The sequence below is a fragment of the Urocitellus parryii genome, chromosome 15 (assembly GCF_045843805.1).
Source record: "Urocitellus parryii isolate mUroPar1 chromosome 15, mUroPar1.hap1, whole genome shotgun sequence".
NCBI classification, from domain to species: domain Eukaryota; kingdom Metazoa; phylum Chordata; class Mammalia; order Rodentia; family Sciuridae; genus Urocitellus; species Urocitellus parryii.
In genome coordinates, this window is record NC_135545.1 from 24,337,970 (window position 1) to 24,361,197 (window position 23,228).

General features: G+C 41.6%; 1 protein-coding gene and 1 pseudogene across 1 annotated transcript in view; both read left to right on the top strand.

The window, feature by feature from the left end:
- Window positions 1–11,253: 11,253 nt before the first annotated feature.
- LOC113195393 (eukaryotic initiation factor 4A-I pseudogene) lies at window positions 11,254–12,542 on the top strand (annotated as a pseudogene).
- A 9,401-nt stretch (window positions 12,543–21,943) lies between these two features.
- The window catches only part of Gpt2 (glutamic--pyruvic transaminase 2), a 37,768-nt gene continuing 36,483 nt past the window's right edge, over window positions 21,944–23,228 (top strand). The window contains exons 1-2 of the mRNA XM_026406880.2: window positions 21,944–22,053; window positions 22,274–22,537. Coding sequence (XP_026262665.1) covers window positions 22,295–22,537 — 243 coding nt within the window. The 5' untranslated portion in view covers window positions 21,944–22,053; window positions 22,274–22,294. The remainder of the gene's footprint in view (window positions 22,054–22,273; window positions 22,538–23,228) is intronic.

Below are 23,228 nucleotides of genomic sequence, written 5' to 3' on the forward strand. Positions count from 1 at the left end.
GTCCTTGACCTGAAGATAGAAAAAACCAGGACGGATGCCAGAGAAGTTCACTTTTCACTGGTTTTTGATGCTATTTCTAACTTTGCTCAAGATCTTTCATGGGCATACTGCTAAGTAGCTATAGGTGCTTCTTGTCTCAAAATATGCAATTAGACTAGGCAGTTGCTCCTTTAATAACAGGTATTAAGTACTCAAAGAACCAAAATGGTTATTCAAAGCTGGTTTTTGTTCTCTTTGTGTGTGTGTGTATGTGTGTGGTGCTAGAGCTTGAACCCAGGGCCTTGTGTATGGAGGCAAGCCCTCTACCAACTGAGCTATATCCCCAGCCTTTTGTTCTCTTTTATAATTAGGACCTGAGCTTCCTCAGGAAGACTGGAAGAAATTAGATGCAACAGCTCCCACCTCTATTCCTGTCATTGTTTTAATATTCAGAACACATCTACCAATGAGCCATTTAAAGCTTTTACATTTTTGGTGAGAGAAAAAAAAGGCAATAGGAATCTCAGCAGATCTTTGAAATATAAAATTACCATTTTTGTTAAAAAAAATAGTTACAAAATATAGGTCTTTGATCTTCTTGTTTGTGTTTTTTCCCCAAAAGCTTTGTAATCACCACAGTGCTGCAAATGTGGTCATTGCTTGTTTATTCCTTTTATTTTGTTACAAACTTCACTTTACAAAGAAAAGGTCTATATGTAACAAAAGGAACAAAAATAAGTGCAAAGAACTGTTCTTTGAGAAAAAAGCACGAGAAACCTCATCTGTGTCCTGAAAGATATTTCTTTTCCTCCTACATGGCTAATAAAGCATTGGGAGGGAGCATTGATTGGAGAAAAGCCACAATCTCTAAGCAACAAGAGGGGCTTCTAGGAGCCCCACACATTATCTTGCCTCCATTGCTTTCTCCTTTCATAGTATAAATGCTATTTATTGGGCAACTACTCTGTGCCTGTGCTTTATATTAACTGTGTCTCTTCCACCCCAAATCCTGAAACGGGGTAAGGAAAATGAATCTGAGGCAATATACAAATCAAGAATCAGAAATTTTGCTGATCTAGGAAATGGCTTAAGTAAAAAGACTATTTATTGACTTACATAATAAAAAAAAAAAGCCAAGAATCTTATGGGCTTCAGGCACAGCTAGATCTATGTGCTCATGTGAGCCTATTTTTCCTTCTGCCCTTTGTTTTGCACCCTTTCCAGGTAGGCATTTCCATGTTGGTGTTGGGAGGATGACTAGAATTGTCAAATATGCTACATTTCATTAAGTGTGATAGCCACAGAAGTGCTCCATTTTTTCTTTTTTCCCTTCAAGAGTAACTTGCTATTGCTATAAGGTGCCCAATTGGTTTACAGCCTCCAACTGTACCTCTTTCAGGATCCGTGACCTTCTCAATCACCAGCCAATGACTAGACATGATGCGTTGTACTAGGGCCTGGTCATTTCTGCTCAGTGCATGTCTCCCATAATGGGCCACCTCTGCTCTAGAGCTCCCCATGGAATTTGCCTAGAACGTCAGATTTGATTGTGCTCTAAACCTTTCCTGCCCAACCCCACTTCCTCCTCTTTTATCTTCCCCAGGCATTGCCCTTTCTCCTAAACAAACCTTGTACTCCAAACTCCATTTCACTGTCTTCCTCCTTAAGAAGCCAAAGCCTCATCATGTCTCTGGTTCCAATCCCCATGTGAAGCGCAGTTGTCCTTACTTCACCCAGATCCCTGTGAGTTCCTTAGTTCTGGGTTTTGGGTTTTTGTTTTTGTTTTTGTTTTTGTTTTTTGTTTGTTTTTTTTTTTTTTTTTTGGTGCTAGGGATTGGACCCAGAGGTGCTTAACTACTGAGCTTCATTCTCGACCCTTTTCCCTTGTATTTTGAAACAGGGCCTCGCTAAGTTGCTTAGGGCCTCGCTGAGGCTGGCATTGAATTTGCAATCCACCTGCCTCAGCCTCACAAATTGCTGGGATTACACAAGCATGTGCCACTGCACCCAGCCCCTTTCTGCTGTTTTTCATTTTGCTCTCCTAACACCTAGCTCTGGATGTTACATTTGCTCAGCTAGTTTACTGTCAGAGCACTGAAACCACTTTGCCCAGCCCAACATGCAGAAAGACCACAGTGCAGGGGGTGGGGGGAATGACTTCCCCACATTTCTTGCTCATCTCCCACTTATCAATGATGTAAGTCAGGAGTTTCAATGTCAGGCCTCTTTGCCTCCAGTCAGACATTCTGAAATATAACTTGTCTTTCAGAGCGTCTCTGCAAGATCAGGCTGAAACCATTCTTCTTAGGACTTGGCCTGAGATCACACCTTCCTGTCTCCTCTGGCCAGGTCTGATCTGTTCCTTCCCACTCCATTGCCCATGTCCCTTGGGAGTGCTTCCTTAAACCCTGATTTACACATGGATCCTTGTCTTAGGGTGTGCTTCTCAGGAACCCAACCATCAATCAACAACTGGGGTACCCATCAACTGGCTCTCTCCTACTGACCTGCTTCTACTGGGTTTTCTCTTTTTACCCATCAGACCTGTGAGGGGTAGCTACTTCCTACTGTCACTAACCCTGCTCCTTGAATGTTTTCTTTGGTCCCTTCTCACATCTTTGTTTGTGGTCTTTTATTCAACTCTCCCTAGTCATTCCTTTGGGTATTTCCTGACAGAAACCTGAATCTTACTTGGAGGTAGTAGGTACCATGGATTGAATCCAGGGGCACTTAACCACTGAGTCATATCTCTAGCACTTTTTTGTTTTATTAAAAAAAAAAAAAAACAGGGTCTCCCTAAGTAGCTTAGGGTCTCAGTAAATTGCCGAGACTGGTTTTGAACTCAGGATCCTTCTGCTTCAGCCTCCTGAGCTGAAGGGATTACAGGCATGGGCCACTGTGCCCAGGTAGAAATCTGAATCTTTATAAATATGACCAATTACATAGCCAAGCATGGCGCATGTACCTGTAACACCAGAGACTCATGATTACAACTTCAAGGCTAGCCTGGGCAACTTAGTGAGACTCTGTCTTAAAATAAAAATAAAGAAAGGCTGAGGGTGTAATTCAGTAGTAGAGCACTTCTGGGTTAAATCTCCAGTACCACAAATAATAAACAAATAAGACAACTTATCTTTTAAAATATCTATCTATCCAAACTGTTTCTATAAAATTCATAGCACTCCAGAGATTTGGAATGGGATGCAAGTTTAATATTGTAGATTGTGTCTCCATTTTCCCCACCCAAACACTTTGACTCTAGGAATATACATGTAATACACTAATTTAGAGAACATACTGAAAGTCTGATTTTTTTTTTTTTCCTGAATATAAAAGTAGAGATAAGGACCCATCCTTCTTCCCCCTAATCTGGCCCTCTGAAAGCCTTCCAACTGGAAACAGGCAATAAACAACTTGTAAAAGCTAACATCTGGCACTAGGTGGCAGCTGTGACCCACCACGGTTGTTGCTCACAGACACCCATTAGGAGTCCCCACTTGCCTGGCCATGCATGTTCACTATTCACAGTTCAGCAAAAGCCAGCTCTCCACATTCAAATCAGGGTTTTCCCCCATTCTTTCAAGGCAGAATCAGCCTATTGTTTTTCAGCACCTTGGATACCTGGGACTTCCTGCCTTGCCAGGACCTGGAAGCTTCCTTTTGATATCTCCCTCACCTGCCCTCTATGCACTCGTTGCTAAACACCTAAACATTTATACAGACCCAAGGGTCTGGTTCTCTGGGGAGATTGCTGTAGAATATGCACCCTTCTAACCAGGAAACAAATAGTGGTGTGTTTGGGCTGTCCTTCCTCCTGGCTAAATAACCCTAAGTAATCACTTTAGTTGGTCACCCTCACCCTCTTTGGACTTGCCAAATGAGTAACACAAATCAAAACCATTATGTTAATAAAGACAAATAGCTAAAGCCCTGTGCAAACTAGCTTAAGCCAAATAAAAAGATGAGGAAATTATTTAGCAAATAACCTTAAGAGCCTTAAGTATGTGAATTTAGACATGGCTTTATCAATCATAAGAGTCTCAGGCATGCCTGGATCCAGGTGCTCAAAAATATCATCAGGAATCTATTTGTCTCCATCTATATCATCATTTTCTCTCAAACACTATCTCCCAAGTGATGAAAGAAACATGTCTTTCCTCATAGTTCTGTCAAAAGCCCTAGACTTGCCTAAAGTCAAACTCAATCCTAAATTAATCACAGGGAGGAGACCTGGGAGATGACATACCCCCATTAGTCAGGCCCAGTTCCCATTATTAGAGAGGGAGGTTAGGATGAGAATGAGAGGTTTGGAGCTTAAAAAAATAAAATCAAGGTTCTGTCACCCAAAGAAGGAACACAAGACAAGCTCAATCAGCAGATGTCCATCATGACCAGCTAGTTTTTCTTTTCTTTCCACACAGTAATCTATTCATTCATTCATTCAGTACACCTCAGACCCTCTTGCCTCAAGGCACTTTCAAGCCCCTGCTCTCCCTTTCTCTCAAGATAAAAGTCCAGCTTATTCTGTCTCTGGGTCCTCCTAACATGTTGTTCTTTTCCTTCAAAGAACTGATCAGTTCAAGATTACATAGTGATATGTGTGATTATTATCCTAGAAGTATCTTTCCACGAGATTATAATCTTCAAAGGGAAAAGGTCTTTGGTGTTCCCAGAGCATATTATAGTAGACACACAGTAGGAACTCAGTAAATATATTTCATTCATTTATTTGATAATTATCTATTAAAAACCAAGAATAGTAAATCCACTTAGACATTGTCCCTTCCTGGTTTCTATCCCAATGAGGGACACAGAGATATAAATCAACGATCACGGTCCAACTGCAATGCTTTCTCCAAGAATGATGGTCTCAAAGGATCCTGGGAAAGGATGATCTAAATGAAAGGGATCCAGGGAAGTTTCTCAGCAGATTCAGGATGTTGACCTAACTTTAGCAAAAGGATAAGGAATTATCAGCAAGATGAAGGAGAGGAAGATGGTGCCCTCTGAAGCATGTTAGTAGACAAGAAAATGTAACATAGCCTGATGTATTCAGTGGCCAGTTGATGGCCTCACTTTCTCCACATTAATTTCCCAAAACAGGAAGTAATTGTATAGGAACTAGGTCCTATAGCCAGGCCAATGCTTTTTTTTTTTTTTTTAATGAAAATTAAAGGGGGAATATGAAAAAAAGAATGTTTCTGGACAAAGAACTAGCTAAAAAGGATATGAAGAAGCTCTTTATCAAGGCCTAGTAAGGCAATTATCATATAATTTGACCTCAATAAATATTTGAACCCCTAGATAAAAGTAACTGGAATCAATATGTTTAGCTTAAAACAGAGAACAAAGCTAGCCAGAGATCTAGCCCATTAGGAATCCACACAGATACCTAAAAGCACACAAAAGAAATAAAGGGCAAAATAAATTACTTTAAAACAGGAAGATTTATATAACCCTTCTGGGTAGAATAAAAATGTGCCCAGCTTCACATATAATTTGCTGCCAGGATGTGAGATTGTTACTAAGAAAGGGACGGGAGGAGGGCATAGAGGGAAATAAGATGCCAGGCCAGGACACAGGCACAGAGAATGCAGCATTTGGAGTTTGAAAAGAAGACCTGGAACACAAGCCTCTTTTGTTTTTTCAGCCTTCTCTTAATTACCACATTTGAGACCTGGAATTTATAAAGAAAACTCCTATTCAAAAGGACAATTTACACTTCATTATAGAGAAAGTTCAATCGCAGTCCACAATTTCCCCCTAGCTGCATTTGTGGAACAGCTGGGTTAAGTGGAGAGGAGAACTATAAATGGTTTATAAATCAGTGTGTTGCGTCACAGATTGAAGCAGTTGCTGCTGCACAGGCTGGCAACAAAATCATGAATCAGAGTCTAAAGTTCTAGAACAATGTGAATCAGATCTCACAAAGGATTGACCTTAGTGGTATTCACCAGCTGCACCCTCACCCCCAGGCCTGCCTCAAAACAAGCCGCATCCAGCATGCAAATGAGTGGAATCTGGAGACTGCTTAGATCCAAAGAAGATGGATGAACTGATAAAAAAAAAAAAAAAGGTCATTACCAGGCCCAAAATTACAACCTTAGATCAAAGGGACCATATCCTTCATTGAACATGCACTAAAGTGAGGATTTCCCCCACCGTCTCCTAAGGATCTCTGAACTTCCATAATGGCAAAGGCTCATCTAGATCTTGACTCATATCAGTTGTTGTTCCAAGCCTATTGAATCGATTTTGTGTCACAACAATGTTATGAGGGGAAAGGCACAGAGAGGTTTGGTAATTTACCCAAGGTCACACACCCTTAAATGGTAAAGTCAGAATTAGAACCAATGTGGTTTGATTTCATAGCCCATGCCCTGGACCATCCTGATATGCTGCACCTTCAGAGAGAAGTCTCTAAGTCTTGCTGAGCCATTCCTTGTCACAACCTCCTTCCCCTGTTAACCATGCTTGATTCCATCTTCCTTGCCTCTTGAGTCAATATACAACTTGCTTTTTGAGTCAATCTACAGAGAAAGCAGAATAAAGAGAGGGGACCCAGGTTTTATACCAGAAGGTTATATCACATGTTCCACTGTGGCTCCTCCTGCCACACAATAGGGCCTCCTGGGGTTGGGCAGGGCAGTATTGCCCTCACCTGATTTGAGCTACAAATCTAGTCACTCCCGAAGTGTCAAACACCTCCACATGGTTGGCTTTCATGAATCAATAAATACCTTTTTAAAAGCCCATGTGAGTAGGATTTTCTGCCTCTTGAATCATAAACATCCTAATCAAAACAATCTCAATAAACCAATAAACAAAGCCAAAAGATCCATCAGTTAGCAATGTTCTGGTGGAACAGTAAGCAGCCTACACTATGCTGAAGAACAGAGAAAGAACCAGTAACATAGTTCTAAAATTTTTAACCTTTCTCAAGTTTAACATTTTGTACAGAGGACAGCAACAAAACAATTCCTCAAAACTGCTGTTTACAGATTCACTTTCATAATTACAGTTAACTCTGATTAATGTTAAAATGACTTGAAATGCTATTATAGCAGGACAGAGGGTCAGAACCCAGAGTTTGTTAAAGTCCTGTTAAAGTCCAGCCAGGCAATAAAAAAAATAGCCAGGGAACTTCGGTTGGGGGTGGGGAAATGGTCAGTGTGGCTTTTAGCTTTATCTGTGTGTTAATCTCTTATTGGGTCCCATGAATCTGGCATTACAATACATACATACATTAATCAATTAAAATATGACACAACTCTTGTACTCTACTTTGGTCTTTTCCCCTTTAATGCAAGAGTGATTCTCAAACAACTGAATTGGCTGGAGCCTTTCTTAATCTCCAAGAAGTCCTGATTGGCCAAGTAGGGTCCTGGGTACTCTACTACAAATTGTTAGGTCTTTGTAAGATTGCCTTTTTCTCATTATTTTTGTATTATTTCTGTCTGCTCTGTTTCCCCAAACTCTTTAAGAGCCAACTCTGCTCCCTGTGACTTGAGGTAAGCAACTATAATTCTGCCCATGGTAAAGTCACATATTCAATGCACACCACCTCCTCCTGAAGCAAATAGGGTAAGGAACTGGAACACCAGATTCCATAAGAAAAAAAAGAGAACAAGCCTTTCAGGACTGTGTTCTGATAGATGATATAGCAAACCCCAAATGGATAAGATCAGCGACTGCTAGACACAGGCATCACTTATGAAAGTCACTACTGACCCACAGATACAGGGGGCAAGAGATTACTGAACATGGAATGCAGAACAACTGACTGAGCTGCTGCATATACAGGAGTATTGAGGACGCACGGCTTGAGAAGACCTTAAGGCTTTAGGTTGTATAATTACTGAGGGTCTTCTGCTGCACAGAACCAATTTGTTAAGACTGGGAGAGGTGACTGTTTTTTCAAATGCTAAATTTTCACCAAAAGATCCAAGCCATACAAAAGACCAAAATAAGTGTCCAGAAGCGCGCGCTCTCTCTCTCTCTCTCTCTCTCTCTCTCTCTCTCTCTCTCTTTCTCTCTCTCTCCTACTAGGAATTAAACTCAGGGGTGTTCAACTACTGAATTACATCCCAACCCTTTTTATTTTATTTTGAGATAAAGCCTTGCCAAGTTGCTAGACTGGTCTTGTGACCTTCCTGCCTCAAACTCCTGAGTAGCTGGGATTACAGGTGTGTACCCCCATGCCTGGCCAGCTATCATCTCTGAAGAAACATGGGTACTAGACTTACTAGACAAAGACCTTTAAAAAAAAAACTTTCTTGGGTTGGGGATGTGGCTCAAGTGGTAGCATGCTTGCCTGGCATGAGTGTGGCCCAGGTTGAATCCTCAGCACCACATACAAACAACGATGTTGTGTCCGCCGAAAAAACTAAAAAAAAAATAAATATTAAAATTCTCTCTCAAAAAAAAGAAAAAAAAACAACTTTCTTGAATATGCTCAAAGATCTAAAAAGTAATACAAAGAAGTAAAGGAAATTAGAAAAACAATACATAAACAAATTTGGAATATTGGAGTCAGGCATAGTAGCACACACCTATAATCCCAGCAACTCAGGAGGCTGAGGCAGGAAGGTCACAAGTACAAGGCCATTATTATTATTATTATTATTATTATTATTATTATTATTATTTTGGTACCAGGGATTGAACTCAGGAACACTCAAACACTGAGCCACATCCCCAGCCCTATTTAGTATTTTGTTTAGAGACAAGGTCTCACTGAGTTGCTTAGCACTTCACTTTGTTGAGGCTGGCTTTGAACTTGAGATCCTCGTCTGCCTCAAACTTTTGAGCTGCTGGGATTACAGGCATGTGCCTCCACACTCAGCTACAAGACTAATCTTAACAGGGTAATGAGACCCTTTCTCAAAATAAAAAATAAAAAAGGCCAGGGGTGTAGCTCAGTGGCAGAGGACCCTTGGATTCAATCTCCAGTACTGAAAAATAAATATTAGCAAATTGAAATAAATTACCAAAAAAAAATTATAAAAAAGAATGAACAAGGTTAGGGATAATGGTTCATTAGTAACACTTGCCTCACCTGCATGAGGCTCTGGGTTTGGTCGCCAGCACAAAACAAACAAAAACAAAAACCAGAAATCCTGAAGCTTAAAATTATGATAACTGATTTAAAAATTCACTAGAGGGGCTGGGATTGTAGCTCAGTGGTAAAGAAAATTGCCTAGCATGTGTGAGGCGCTGAGTTCAATCCTCAACACCACATAAAAATAAAGAAAGAAAGTAAATGTATGTGTTCATCTACAACTAAAGTTTTTAAAAAAATTCACTAGAGGGGTTCAATAGCAGACTTAAACTAGCAAAAGAAGGAATTAGCATCATGAAAACAGAACATTTGAGATGATTGTGTCTGAAGAACAAAAAGAAACAAGAATAAAGAAATGTGAACAGAAACTAAGGAACCTAGGACTCCATCAAGTAGATCTGAGAGCTCCAGAATAAGAGAAAGAAAAAAGTGCGAGCACTTTATTTGAAAAAATAATGGTGGAAAACTTCCCAGATTTGAGGAAAGGCATTAATATTATCAATTGAAGATCATAAGGCCCAGGGATGATAAATCCAAATAGCCACATACTGAGATACATTATAATCAAAATATTGAAAGAAAAAGACAAAGAAAATTTCTTGAAAATAAGAGAAGCAACTCATTGCACATAAAGTATCTTTACTGAGACTATCAGCAGATTTCTCATCATAGGACAGAAATGCTTAAAGAAAAACCTGGAAGCTGAGAATTCTATATCCAGCAAAACTGTCCTTGAAAAACAAGGGAGAGCCAGGCATGGTGTCACATACTGTAATTCTAGCAGCTCAGGAAGCTGAGACATGAGTTCAAATACAGCCTCAGCAATAGCAAGGCACTAAGCAACTCAATGAGACACTGTCTCTAAATAAAATACAACAACGAAGAAGAAGAAGAAGAGGAGGAGGAGGAGGAGGAGGAGGAGGAGGAGGAGGAGGGAAGAAAGAAAGAAAGAAAGAAAGAAAGAAAGAAAGAAAGAAAGAAAGAAAGAAAGAAAGAAAGAGAAAGAAAGAAAGAAAATACGGCTGGGTAGAGTGCTTGCCTAGCACGGTGTGAGGCACTGGATTCAATCTTCAGCACCATATAAAAATACATAAAATAAATGGGCCAAGGTACTGAACAGAAACTTCTCAGAAGAGGATATAAAATCTATCAACAAACATGAAAAACTGTTCAACATCTTTATCAATTAGAGAAATGCAAATCAAAACTACTCTAAGATTTCATCTCACTCCAGTCAGAATGGCAGCTATCAAGAATATAAACAACAATAAATGTTGGCGAGGATGTGGGGGAAAAGATCCACTCAGACATTGCTGGTGGGACTGCAAATTGGTGCAGCCAATCTAGAAAGCTGTATGGAGATTCCTTGAAAAACCTGAAATGGAACCACCATTTGACCCAGCTATCCCACTCCTTGGTCTATACCCAAAGGACTTAAAAACAGCATACAACAGGGACACAGCCACATCAATGTTTATAGCAGCACAATTCACAATAGCTAAACTGTGGAACCAACCCAGATACCCTTCAGTACATGAATGGATAGGAAAACTTTAGTATATATACACAATGGAACATTACTCAGCATTAAAAGAGAATAAACTCATGGCATTTGCAGGTGAATGGATGGAGTTGGAGAAGATAATGCTAAGTGAAGTTAGCCAATCCCAAAAAACCAAAGGGTAAATGTTTTCTTTGATATGAGGATGCTGACTCATAATGAAGATGGAGTGGGGAGGAGCATGGGAGGAATGGAGGAAGTTTAGATAGGGCAAAGGGGAGGGAGGGGAAGGGAGGGTGCAAGGGGGTAAGAATGACCGTGGAATGAATTAGACACCATTACCCTGAGTACATATATGAAGACACAAATGGTGTGAAAATACTTTGTGTACAACCAGTGACTTGAAAAATTGTGCTCTATATATGTAACATGCAATGAATTCCATTTTGCCATCATGTATAAAAATCAGAATAAATAAATAATTTAATTTTTTAAAAAAGTCCATCAACAACTAAAATAAAATAAAAAATAGGGCCGGGGATAGAGCTCAGTGGTAAAGTGCCCCTGGGTTCAATCCCTGGTACCAAAACAACAACAAGGGAGAAATTAAGACAAATGAAAGTGGAGGGGGGAGGAAGGAGAGAGTCAGAGGGTAGAAAATGGGTATTAAAACATAATTGGGGCTAGTTTCTAAGGATTATGTTTTCGAATCAGGATTCCCGATCCAGAGACAATGGCCCCGATGGAATGGAGCCCGAAGGTGTCATCCAGAGTAACTGGAATGAGATTGTTGACAGCTTTGATGACATGAATCTCCCCGAGTCCCTCCTCTGTGGCATCTACGCCTATGGTTTTGAGAAGCCCTCTGCCATCCAGTAGTGAGCCATTCTTTCTTGTATCAAGGTTATGATGTGATTGCTCAGGCCCAATCTGGGACTGGGAAAACAGCTACATTTGCCATATCAATTCTCCAGCAGATTGAATTAGATCTAAAGGCCACCCAAGCTTTGGTACTGGCACCTACTCAAGAATTGGCTCAGCAGATACAAAAGGTGGTCATGGCATTAAGAGATCACATGGGTGCCTCCTGTCATGCATGCATTGGGGGCACCAATGTGCGTGCTGAGGTACAAAAGTTGCAGATGGAATTTCCCCATATCATTGTGGGTACCTCTGGCCGCGTGTTTGATATGCGCAACAGGAGATACCTGTCTCCCAAATACATTAAGATGTTTGTATGGGATGAAGCTGATGAAATGTTAAGCCGTGGATTCAAGGACCAGATCTACGACATATTCCAGAAGCTTAACAGCAATACCCAGGTGGTTTTGTTGTCAACTACAATGCCTTCCGATGTGCTTGAGGTGACCAAGAAGTTCATGAGGGACCCCATTCGAATTCCTGTCAAGAAGGAAAAGTTGACCCTGGAGGGTCTCCTCCAGTTCTACATCAACGCTGAACGAGAGAAGTGGAAGCTGGACACACTGTGTGACTTGTATGAAACCCTGACCATTACCCAGGCAGTGATCTTCATCAACACCCAAAGGAAGGTTGATTGGCTCACTGAGAAGATGCATGCCCGAGATTTTACTGTCTCTGCCATGCATGGAGACATGGACCAAAAGGAAAGAGATATGATCATGAGGGAGTTCCGGTCTGGCTCTAGCAGAGTATTGATTACCACTGACTTACTGGCCAGAGGCATTGATGTGCAGCAAGTGTCTTTAGTCATCAACTATGACCTTCCCACCAACAGGGAAAACTACATCCACAGAATTGGTCAAGGTGGGTGTTTTGGCCGTAAGGGTGTGGCTGTTAACATGGTGACAGAAGAAGACAAGAGGACTCTCCGAGACATGGAGACCTTCTACAACACCTCCATTGAAGAGATGTCCCTTAATGTTGCTGACCTCATCTGAGAGGGGCTGTCCTGCTACCTAGCTCCAGCCAGGGTTCAATCCTGGGGGCTAAGGAGCAGCTGGAAGGAGTAGGGAAGGGAGCCAAGGGATGGACATCTTGTCATTTTTTTTTCTTTTTTTTTTTCTTTGAATAAATATCACTTTTTGAGGCAAAAAAAGGAACCGTGAACATTTTAGACACCCTTTTCTTTGGGGTAGGCTCTTGCCCCAGGCGCTGTCTCCTCCCAGAAAACACTAATCCATGCCCCTAACCTAGTCACCTCCAAATCCCAGAGGCTCTCCCACCCCACTTGAATCCCAAATGATTCAAGTGGTTAACGTCACAACCTCATTTGTTGGACCAAATCTTCGAGGAGAACCCCTAAGTGAGGTTGCCCAAGGGATTGTCTCCAGGTGGGAGGAGCAGGGGAGAGAAAATGGTAGCCATTTTTACATTGTTTTGTATAGTATTTATTGATTCAGGAAACAAACACAAAATTCTGAATAAAATGACTTGGAAACTGCCAAAAAGAAAAACATAATTGGGTAGAATACTTCTAATGTTTTGAAGCCCAGTATGGCAACTCTAATGTAGAATAATTCCTCATATATTTCAGAATAACTAGAGGAGAAGAGTCTGAGAGTTCCTAACACATAGAAATGAAAGTATTCGAGGAGATGGAAATGCTAATTATTCTAATTTGATCATTACACATTGTCTATGTACACTGAATTACAATATTGTACCCTAAAATATTACAATATTATATGTACATTTTAAAATAAAAATTAAGAGCATTTCATAAATGAACAACAAGAAAAAAAAAGCAGAGGGAGTTCATTTTCACTAGATTTTTCCCTATAAGAAATGACAAAAGGAGTCTTTCAAGTAGAAATGAAATAGCACTAGACAGTAGCTTGAAGTCATATAGCAATATAAAGTTCTCTAGTATTTACTAGTGAAGGTTAAATACGTGAACAAATATGAAAACCAGTGTTACTGTAATTTTGGTTTGTAATTATACTTATGGGTTAGTGAGCAAACCAATGTTCTAGGAGGGTAGCATACCTACAAGGGGTACAGAAGTTCTTTGAACTTCCTTTTGAATACTTTGCTCTATTCCTCCCTTCCATATGGCTGTTTCTAAGATGTGTCCTTTATAACATGAGTACAGTGTTTTCCTGAGTTCTGAGTCATTCTAGTGAATTATCAAAATTGGGGGACAAGTCATGGGAATGCCTCAGCTTTTAGTCAACTATGTAGAAGTACTTAAAGTCTGGGGCTGTCAGTAGTGGCTGGTATCTAAAGTGGAGGGAGTCTGTGGGACTGAGACCATCTGTGAGTCTAAAGTTCAGGTCTTAGTTCTGCCATGCTAGCTTTGTGATCTTGATAGGTAGCCCAATCTCCACACATCGGTTTTCCTATATGTATAATGGGATAGTAGTATTAAATATGTTATGGAGTTGTTCTGAGTCATGTATGAGATGAAGTGCTTAGCTCAGTACTCAGCACAGTACTCAGCACATTAAAAATGTTCTATAAATCTTAACTATAGGTTTAATGATATTATTATTTATCAAGAAAATTATGCCAGGCTATAGGTGCTAAATGAAAATAATAGATAAAATTCTAGATAAATATTTGTGCCTATTACTTTAATTGAGTAGAGAGTACTGAGGGCTCATAAATATTCTGAGATTTACATTGCTTCCCTTTTTAAATTTTCTTGGATGATGCAGAAAATCTTTATTCATTTTTTTTTTTACTGTGGTAAAATATACATCGATTTATCTTTTTAACCATTCACCATTCACCTTCTTTTATTAGAGATTTTCTATTATATTAGGTCAAGGATAAATCATTAAATTCATCCATTCAACATAGTTACTAGGATTCTCTTCTTTTACCGATGCATTATAATAATACAAAACAGAGGGATTCATTATGCCATAATCTCATTCCCTAGGACCTTCCTTTTCCCTCCTCTCTCCTCCCCTTCTTCCCTATGATCTGCTTGCTCTACTCTACTGATCTCTTTTCTATTCTTCTATTCTTCTTCTTCTTCTTACTATTTTAATTAATGCATTATACGAATATATATATGTATAGATACAGATAGGTAGATGATTCATTGTGGTGTATTCATACCTGGACATAGCATAATTTAGAAGATTTCATTCCCTAGTACTTACCCATGCCCTCCTGTCCTCCCTCCCTTTATCACCTTTGTGGATTCTTTTTAAAAAAATATTTATTATTATTATTATTATTATTAATTAGTTGTATATAGACACAATATCTTTATTTTATTTTTATGTGGTGCTGAGGATCGAACCCAGGGACTTGCACATGCTAAGTGAGCGCTCTACTGCTGAGCCACAACCCCAGCCCTTCTTTGTCGATTCTATTGGTCTCTTTCTTATTTTTGTGACATTCCCTCTTCTACTTGATCCTGACTTTCTGAGTCTGGCTTATTTCACTTAGCATGATGTTCTCCAGTTCTATTCATTTACCAGCAACATTTTAACTATTTTTAAGTGTACAGCTCTGTGACCTTAAGCATATTCATGGGTTGTGCAACCATTAACACCATTCATCTCAAGAACTTATTCATTGTCCCAAACCGAAACTATGAACCCGTTAAACAAATGTCCTCATTCCCCTCCACTCAGCCCTCAGTAATCTCTACTCTTGTTTTGCCTCTATAAATAATTTTCTTATTCTGGATATTTTACAAGTGGAACCATATAATTTTTGTTCTTTTGTGTCTGGCTTCTCACTTAAAATAATGTCTTTAAGTTTCATCTAGTTGTAGCATGTATTAGAATTTCTGTCTTTTTTTTAAGGCTGATTTTTTTCCACATATTTTTAATTGGTGTATTATAGTTGTTCATAATGATGAGATTTATTGTTACATATTTGTACATGCATACAATATAACAATATAATTTGGCCAATATCACTCCCCAGCACTTTCCCCTTCCCTCACCACCTTCCATCCTTAAGGCCACTTAATATTCCATTGTATATGTATGCGTTTTTGTTTCTCCATTCATCTCTTTCGGCTATTGTGAATAATGTTGCTATGAACATAGATATACAAATACCTGTTCACGACCCGGCTTTCAATTCTTTTGTTTATATATATTCAGAAATGAAATGTCTAGATCATATGATCATCTTATGTTTATTTTTATACATTTGTTTTTATTAATCATTATCTTAAAATTGATTATTTCTTAAAACTGAAAATACATTAAGCAAAAAGAAAAATTACTCATCAACAATCCTACCACTTAAAGAAAGGAGTGTTTCTCCTTTCTAATCCTTCGATAAGGAAATTTTAAACCTATCATCTCTAATCCTTTCAGCAATCCTCAGACACAGGTCTCGCTGTCAACCTTATTGGCAAGTGAAAAAACAGGCTCAGTGAGTAGAAGGTGCAACTGTGACTGAGGGAGTCAGTTGGTTTGAAAGCACAGGCTGTAATGTTTTCAAACTTCTCAGAAGAGCCAGTAACTCAGAAATCAGGCATAAATACAGGAAACTCTGTTGAGGAGGAGGAGGGTGCTAAGGCCAAAAAGGGAGATAGCACTGGCTCAGTATCGTATATAGGATTAGTGACAAATTTTGAACCAGAATTCAGACCTCCCTGATGTGGTCTTTTTCCAGCATGGAATGACTAGTCAGATCCTAGCCAGGTCCTGCAACTGTTGTTTTCAAACTTTAGAGCACATCAAAATCTTGATTAAAGGAAAATTCCTGGAATATCAGAACCAGCACATCTGCAATGTTCTGGAATTTGCATTTTTAAGTAAACACTCAGGTGATCCTTTAGACAACACTAGACTCACTCCTCTAGTATGTAAACCAAGGCATTTGATTATTGAGAGCACTAAATCCTACTGAACTCCTCAAATGTCCTTGGGAACAGGGGACTCAGAATTTCCTTTCAAAGAATCCAGCACTCAAAGATACCAAACCTCTAGCCCCAGCATGATTTGACATTCTGAGATGCTATTAATTCCACCTTACAGCCCCACAGTACCTGTCCTTTCTTCCTGAAAAACCCTCTCTGTAATACACTGTGGTTACTTATTTTTTCGTTTGTTCTTTATAGTTATACATGACAGTAAGAATGTATTTTGACATATCATACATACATGAAGCATAACTTCCAATTTTTGTGGTTGTACATGATGTAGAGTTACACTGGTCATATTCATATATGAACAAAGGAAAGTTATGTCTGATTCATTCTACTGTCTTTCGTATTCCCAATATCCCTCCCTTCCCTTCATTCCCCTTTGTCTAATTCAGTGAATTTCTATTCTTCCCTTTTTACCCGCTCTTATTGTGTGTTAGCATCCACATATCAGAGAGAACATTTGGGTTTTGTTTTGGGGGGATTGGCTTATTTCACTTAGCATGATGTAGAGTTCCATACATTTACCAGCAAATGCCCTAATTTCATTTTTCTTTATGGTTGAATATTATTCCATTTTGTATATGTATTACATTTTCTTTATCCATTAATCTATTGAAGGGCATGATAGCTTAGCTATTGTGAATTGAGCTGCTACATGGCCATGTCACTATAGTATGCTGATTTTAAGTCCTCTGAGTATATGATAAGAAGTGGGATAACTGTCAAATGGTGGTTCCATTCAATGTTTTCTGAGGAATCTCCATACTGATTTCCAAAGTGGTTGCACCAATTTGCAGTTCCTCTGTGGTTACTTATGAATGGCACTCACTGCCTCCAAGGACAGTCTAGTCTGCACCTTGCCCCACCATCTCCTGCTGGACTGCAAATACCTCAAGAGCATGGGCCTTGTACAATCTAGTTCCTCATTCATTCAACAAAAATTTTCTGAGAATGTATGTGCCAGGTAATACACCAAGCGCTGGGGATGTAGAAGAGCCTATATTCACTTCCCATCTCTTTCTTCTGTGGCCAATGTCAGACCTTGATGCCACAGTTTATGTTCCTGAACCCTCCATTACTCCCTCCATTTCATCCTCCATGCAACAGAATTTAAAACATGAATCTTATCATGCCATTCCTCTTTAAGCCTTCCACAGGCTTTCAGTCACTGTTTGCCCCACAATCAGCTTGGCCTTCTTAGAGTTCCTTAGACCTCTAACTCTTTAGTGGTCCCTGTCCTAGGAAGCTAACCATCTCACCACTGACAATGAGATGGGTTATGAAGTATAAGATGAATGTTAGGGGTCAACTCCTGCAAGAAAAAGTAGGAGGAAGCAGGATGAGCAAAGAAAGAAAACCAGTGACTCAGGCATGGCAAAGCCTCAGCCAAGCTGCTTGGGAAAGCCCAGAAGCAATAGAAATGATTGGATCCTTCTACCCTGCTTTGCTCAGGGAAAAACCCTGGTGTTTGCCTCTCCAGTTAGGACATGACTGCAACCTTAGGCAAGCCACATTTCCATGTTTACCACCACTGATACTGCTGTCCCTTATTATCCTTAGGAAAGTTCCCAGGTCACTTAATCTGAAAAGAGATCTGAGACCTCTGAACTCTCATAAAATGCCATTCTTCTTCTCCCCAGCAGTTACCACAGTTTGTATTATCATATTTGTGTGTGTGTGTGTGTGTGTGTTGTAAGAGAGAGAGAGAGAGAGAGAGAGAGAGAGAGAGAGAGAGAGAGAGATGATCTGATTGCTGTCAGCTTTTGCTAAAAAATTTGGTTTCATGCAGGCAGGGATGACTTATGGATGTCCCAGAACTTAGCTCAGTACCTGGCACATAAATGCTTAATAAAAACTTGTTGAATTAAGGAATGAAGACAATATCATGTTTTGCAAATACATAACTATTCCAATTGCATGGACAGTGTTTGCTGTATATGAAGCTCTCATCCAGCTAACGGGGAGGGCATTTCCTGATCATTAAATCAGGTTTTATCTCTAATAATTATTTAGGAGGCTACTCCTACTCCACCCCCACCTGATTTACAGAGCAAAATAAAAGCAAAGTTTATGCTGGGCACAGTGGTGCACACCTGTAATCCCAGCGGCTTGGGAGGCTGAGACAGCAACTTAGCAAGACGCTAAGCAAGTCAGTGAGACCCTGTCTCTAAGTAAAATAGAAAGTAGGGCTGGGGATGTGGCTCAGTGGTTGAGTGCCCCTGAGTTCAATTCCCAGAACCCCCTTCCCCACAAAAAATGCAAAATTTATGCTATTACCACTATCACCACAATATCAAAATTACTATCCAGAAACTGTGTGTATGTGTGTGTATGTGTGTGTGTGTGTGTGTGTGTGTGTATGTGTATACTGGGGATTGAACCCAGATTCTCAAATCTTGTTAGTCAAGCACTCTACCACTGAGCTACATCCCCATACATTCCCAACTTTTTATTTATTCATTTTAATTTTGAGATAAGATTTTGCTAAATTGCCCTGGCTGACTGGGAACTTGTGATCCACCTGCCTCAGTCTCTCATGTAGCTGGGATTACAGGGGTGGACAACTATGCCTGATTCCAGTCAATTTTAAAAGCTCAGTGGCAATGGGTAATTCAAATTTCAAAACTCAGAGAGCTATGTAAGACTGGGCCTTGTGTGTAGGAGCTGTAGCATTGGGTTAGGAAGCACAATTCTTACTCTACATTTAGCTGTGCCTCTTCAATAAGTTGTGTAACCTCTCTGAGCCTCTGAAAAGTGGAAATAACACTGCCTGCCTTTTTGGGCAAGAAATTGTTTTGCAAATTGCAAAGTATGGTTCAGGAGAGAACAAGGGAGCTTTCTTCTTATGCAATCTCGGAAAGGCACGTGTCACAGGACATGTTAGGGACAATAACTACTTGTTTTTTTTACAATGATGACGTGGGGGAACCCACGAAAGTAGGCCATGAGCTGTGTGTTATTTTTCCCAGTTGTGCAAATGGATTTGTGTTCACCTCTCTAAGCCCTCCTCCCAGTTCTCCCGCTCATACTGATTAGGGGCAGAGAGAAGAGGGACACTGCACTGAATCACAGGTGGACAGCAAGAGACTGCATTTGCATCATATAGGGATCACAGTTAAACATGCTTTGGAGGTGGAGGAGCGTGTTTCTGTGACTCTTCTACTGGGTACAGTGGTGATGACGTTGAAGGGAGCAGAGTCCTCAGAAGGAGCTAAGTTCACTGTGGAAACAATTTTTACCTGGAGGCTAAATACCTGGCCATGAGACAAAGCCTGGGAAGGAGACAGTGTAAACACAAGTGTTGGGGGTGGAACTAGGTAGATTAGAAGCCCAAACAACTTTTCAGGATCCTGGGTAGTTTTTTAAACCAGTTTGCTAACATAGGGATGCTGAGAGTATCTTTGGTTTCTGTTGCTCTCCCCAGCCAACTTCCCCTTTATTGGTAATCAATCTATTTAATCAAAGTACATGGCATTCTGTTGACAAGGATGAATAAGAATGACTCACAGCATTATGGGCCAAGCTTTGGTTTTCACAAAGTTACCCCCTTGAACTTTCTGTACAGGTGCATGAGGTTGATGTTGCTATACTCATTTTATACAGGTGGAGATTTGACTTAAAAAGACTAAGTAACATGCTCAAAGTCAGATCAAGAGTTAAGTGGCTGTGTGCAGCTATATTCAAACTCAGATTTCCTGCTACCCTGTCCCCTACATTGTTGGGTTATTAAGTGCCTCCTGCTTTCAACTTTTACAAACCTAATGTGAGTGTGTGCTTGTTGGGGTGTTGGAGTTCTGAGCTGTTTTTCTGACTGAAAACACCTAGATTTACAGAATTTCCAAGATAGAGTTACTGAAATCTCCATCCTTGTAGGACATGGTGGTGAACACTACTGTGTAATTCTAGTGGAGGCTGAGGCAGGAGTTCAAAGGCAGTCTCAGCAAAAGCAAGGCACTAAGCAACTCAGTGAGACCCTCTCTGAATAAAATACAAAATGGGTAGTTGGAGTGCCCAAGTTTGATCTCCAGTGAGCTCGGTCCTTGTCCCTGATGCCAATTCATGCCAATTCAATAATGAGGACATGGTTTTGAGAAAAGAAAAAAGGTTTGTTGCTTTGTTAGCAAAGGAGAAGCTTAGGGACTCCAGTCCCAGAGGTGGTGATTCTGCCCATAAAGGGAAAGAGAGAGTTTTAAAAGAAGCTAATCAAAGACTACAGCCCAAGTATGTCCTAATGGGGTGCTGAAATTCACTTGTTAATTTAGGGATAGTCACTTTTAGATCTTCTGGGCCATCTCCTTCCTTTGGTGGCTGTGTACTCAAAGACAGATAATTTGGCCTAGGATGGGAAAAGGTAATCTTGTTCCCTGGCTCCCAGGTTAGGGAGTGGGCAAGGAGGACAGGGAGAAGAGGAAAAGAAAAAACACGATCATTTTAAAATAAGCCTCAGTGGCAGAGCAACAAGGGCTATATTCAAAGCATGAGGTGGACCACTGTTATAATAGGAGGGACCAAAGAGGCCATTTATTCTAATTTGTTTTACAGATATGGATCTGAGGCCAGGAAAAGGAAGTGACTGTTCCCCATCCTCTCTGCAGATTTTGATGTCTCAATTATATCCAACATATTTCATTTCCACTCTTTGCATATCCTAAACTACCACCTAGTCTTGTCTTACACTTGCTTTAGGTGAGCCAGGGAGCCTTTCTCATGAGATACCTTTTTCCAAAAATAATAGCCACCCTGTGCTGAGCATTCATTCTTCAACAACTCAGTGCCTACTATGAGCCAGAAACAATTAGAGATGCTGTCAGTACGATGGACAAGAAAAACAATGCTCCTGTCCTTCTGGAACTTTCATGGTTAATTTGGGGTAAGGATGGGGCTAAAGACCATAAACCAGTGAAAAGTATCTAGATAATTTTAGATGCTAGCAAGAAACCAAATCGGGAGTAATGAATGTGGGGGAGGGCTTCAGACAGAGTGGTCAGGAAAAGCCTTGCCACCTGGTCTAAGAGTTCTGTAATCCTCACAACCCTTAGGTGTTTTGCTGACAAGGGAACTGACGTTGAGAAGGGGTCGGGGAGGTATGATCAAGTTCCTGGCGCCTAACCCCCACTGCCTACCAGCCGCTGTTCAGAGGCCAGTGGCACCGTAAGGCCTTGGATGATGAAACTCGGGGTGAAGACTGCACCATCTCGCAGCCGGTGTCCTGGCAGGTGTTGGGAGATGAGGGTGGAGGGTGCTGGGACACATCTCCAGAGGGAAGCTGAAAATAGCTCTAAATTCTCAAAAGCGGCAAAATAGAAAATACCCGCCCTGCCCCTGCTGGGTCCCCTCTGGGTTCTTTATCCCCTCTGCCGAGACAAAGAGCCCGCCCAGCCTGGGGTAGAGCCAGACCGTCACTCCCGCCTACTGCCCGGCCCCCGTCCGGGCCGGCGCGAAGCACCAAGGGACTTGTAGTTCTTCTAGCTCTTCACAGCTGCTTCAAAATGGTCAAAAGAACTACAAGACCCAAGAGCCAACGCGCAGGCCCAAGGCGGAGTCGTCGGTGGTGGGTGTGCGAGCGCAGGAGGCCGGGCTGTGCGGGCGCCAGGCGTGGGGATGAGGTTGCGGGAGCCGGGGCCCGGGAGCACTCCAGGCGCGCGCGTGAGCCCGGCGCGGTGAGGGGCGGCGAGGCGGCGACAGGCACGTTACATGCACGCATTGGGCACAACCTGTGCCAAACCCTGTTGTGCAGCGATTTGGCACTGCAGGCGTGGTGGAAGGTCCCAGTCACTGGGCGATGGGTCCTTAGCACCGGTGCTAGGCTGGCACTGCTGGCAGAAAGAGCCCCGAGCTAGGCTTGTGAGGGGGACGGTGTCCGCCTTGGGCTGTGAGCGACGTGTTTGTTCTTTTTTGTTCCAAGGATTCCTTCAGCCAGCGAGCTATGCAGCGGGCGGCAGCGCTGGTCCGACGGGGCTGCAGCCCCCGGACCTCGGGCCCTTGGGGCCGTAGTCAGAGCAGCGCGGCCGCTGAGGCCTCCGCGGTGCTCAAGGTGCGGCCAGAGCGCAGCCCGCGCGAACGCATCCTCACCCTGGAGTCCATGAACCCGCAGGTGAAGGCGGTGGAGTACGCGGTGCGGGGACCCATTGTGCTCAAGGCTGGCGAGATCGAGCTGGAGCTGCAGCGGGTGAGCTCGGGCGCCAGGACTTGGGGGAACCCGGGCAGATTAGGGGGCGTTGATGGAGGCATGGGCTGCAGCAGCCCTGCTGAGGTTCTCCCGCCGGACTTCCTCCCACCCGCATGTCCAACTCCTTCGATTTGCCAAGCTTAGCTACAACAAGAGAATGCCCTCCATCCATCCCCTCACTCACTAATGCCTGGTACCTGGCACAAAGTAAGGCCTTCAAATACGGTTCACTTGTTGAATTGTGTTCAATTATTGAGCGGCCCGTATTGCCAGGCACTGCGTGTTCCATATGTGTCCCGCCCGTGTGGAATCAAGATCCAACAAGCGAATAAAGAAATGGGAGTTTCAGATAGTGAATAAGTGCTTCGAAGAAAGTAAAATGGGGTTACTGGATGGGTGATAAATGAGAGGGAAACCATTTTAGATAGGAGGGGAGGGAGGGAGGCTGTAAGGAGAGTTTGTTCTTGGAAGATTTTTTTTCTCTCTTTGAGGCCTGTTGGACCTTTGCCAATCATAATTCCCTAACAAGAGTGGAGGTGTGGAGGAGTGTCAGCAGAATTCCTTCTTGTTGGTCAGAACCTTGACTTATCTGGGAACAGTCACTAATTGTGGGGAGTCTTGAGGGTTGGACCTTAATAAGGTGGCCCTGGGACTTTCTTCATCCTGATGGCTGAGTGGGATCTTGGTTTGA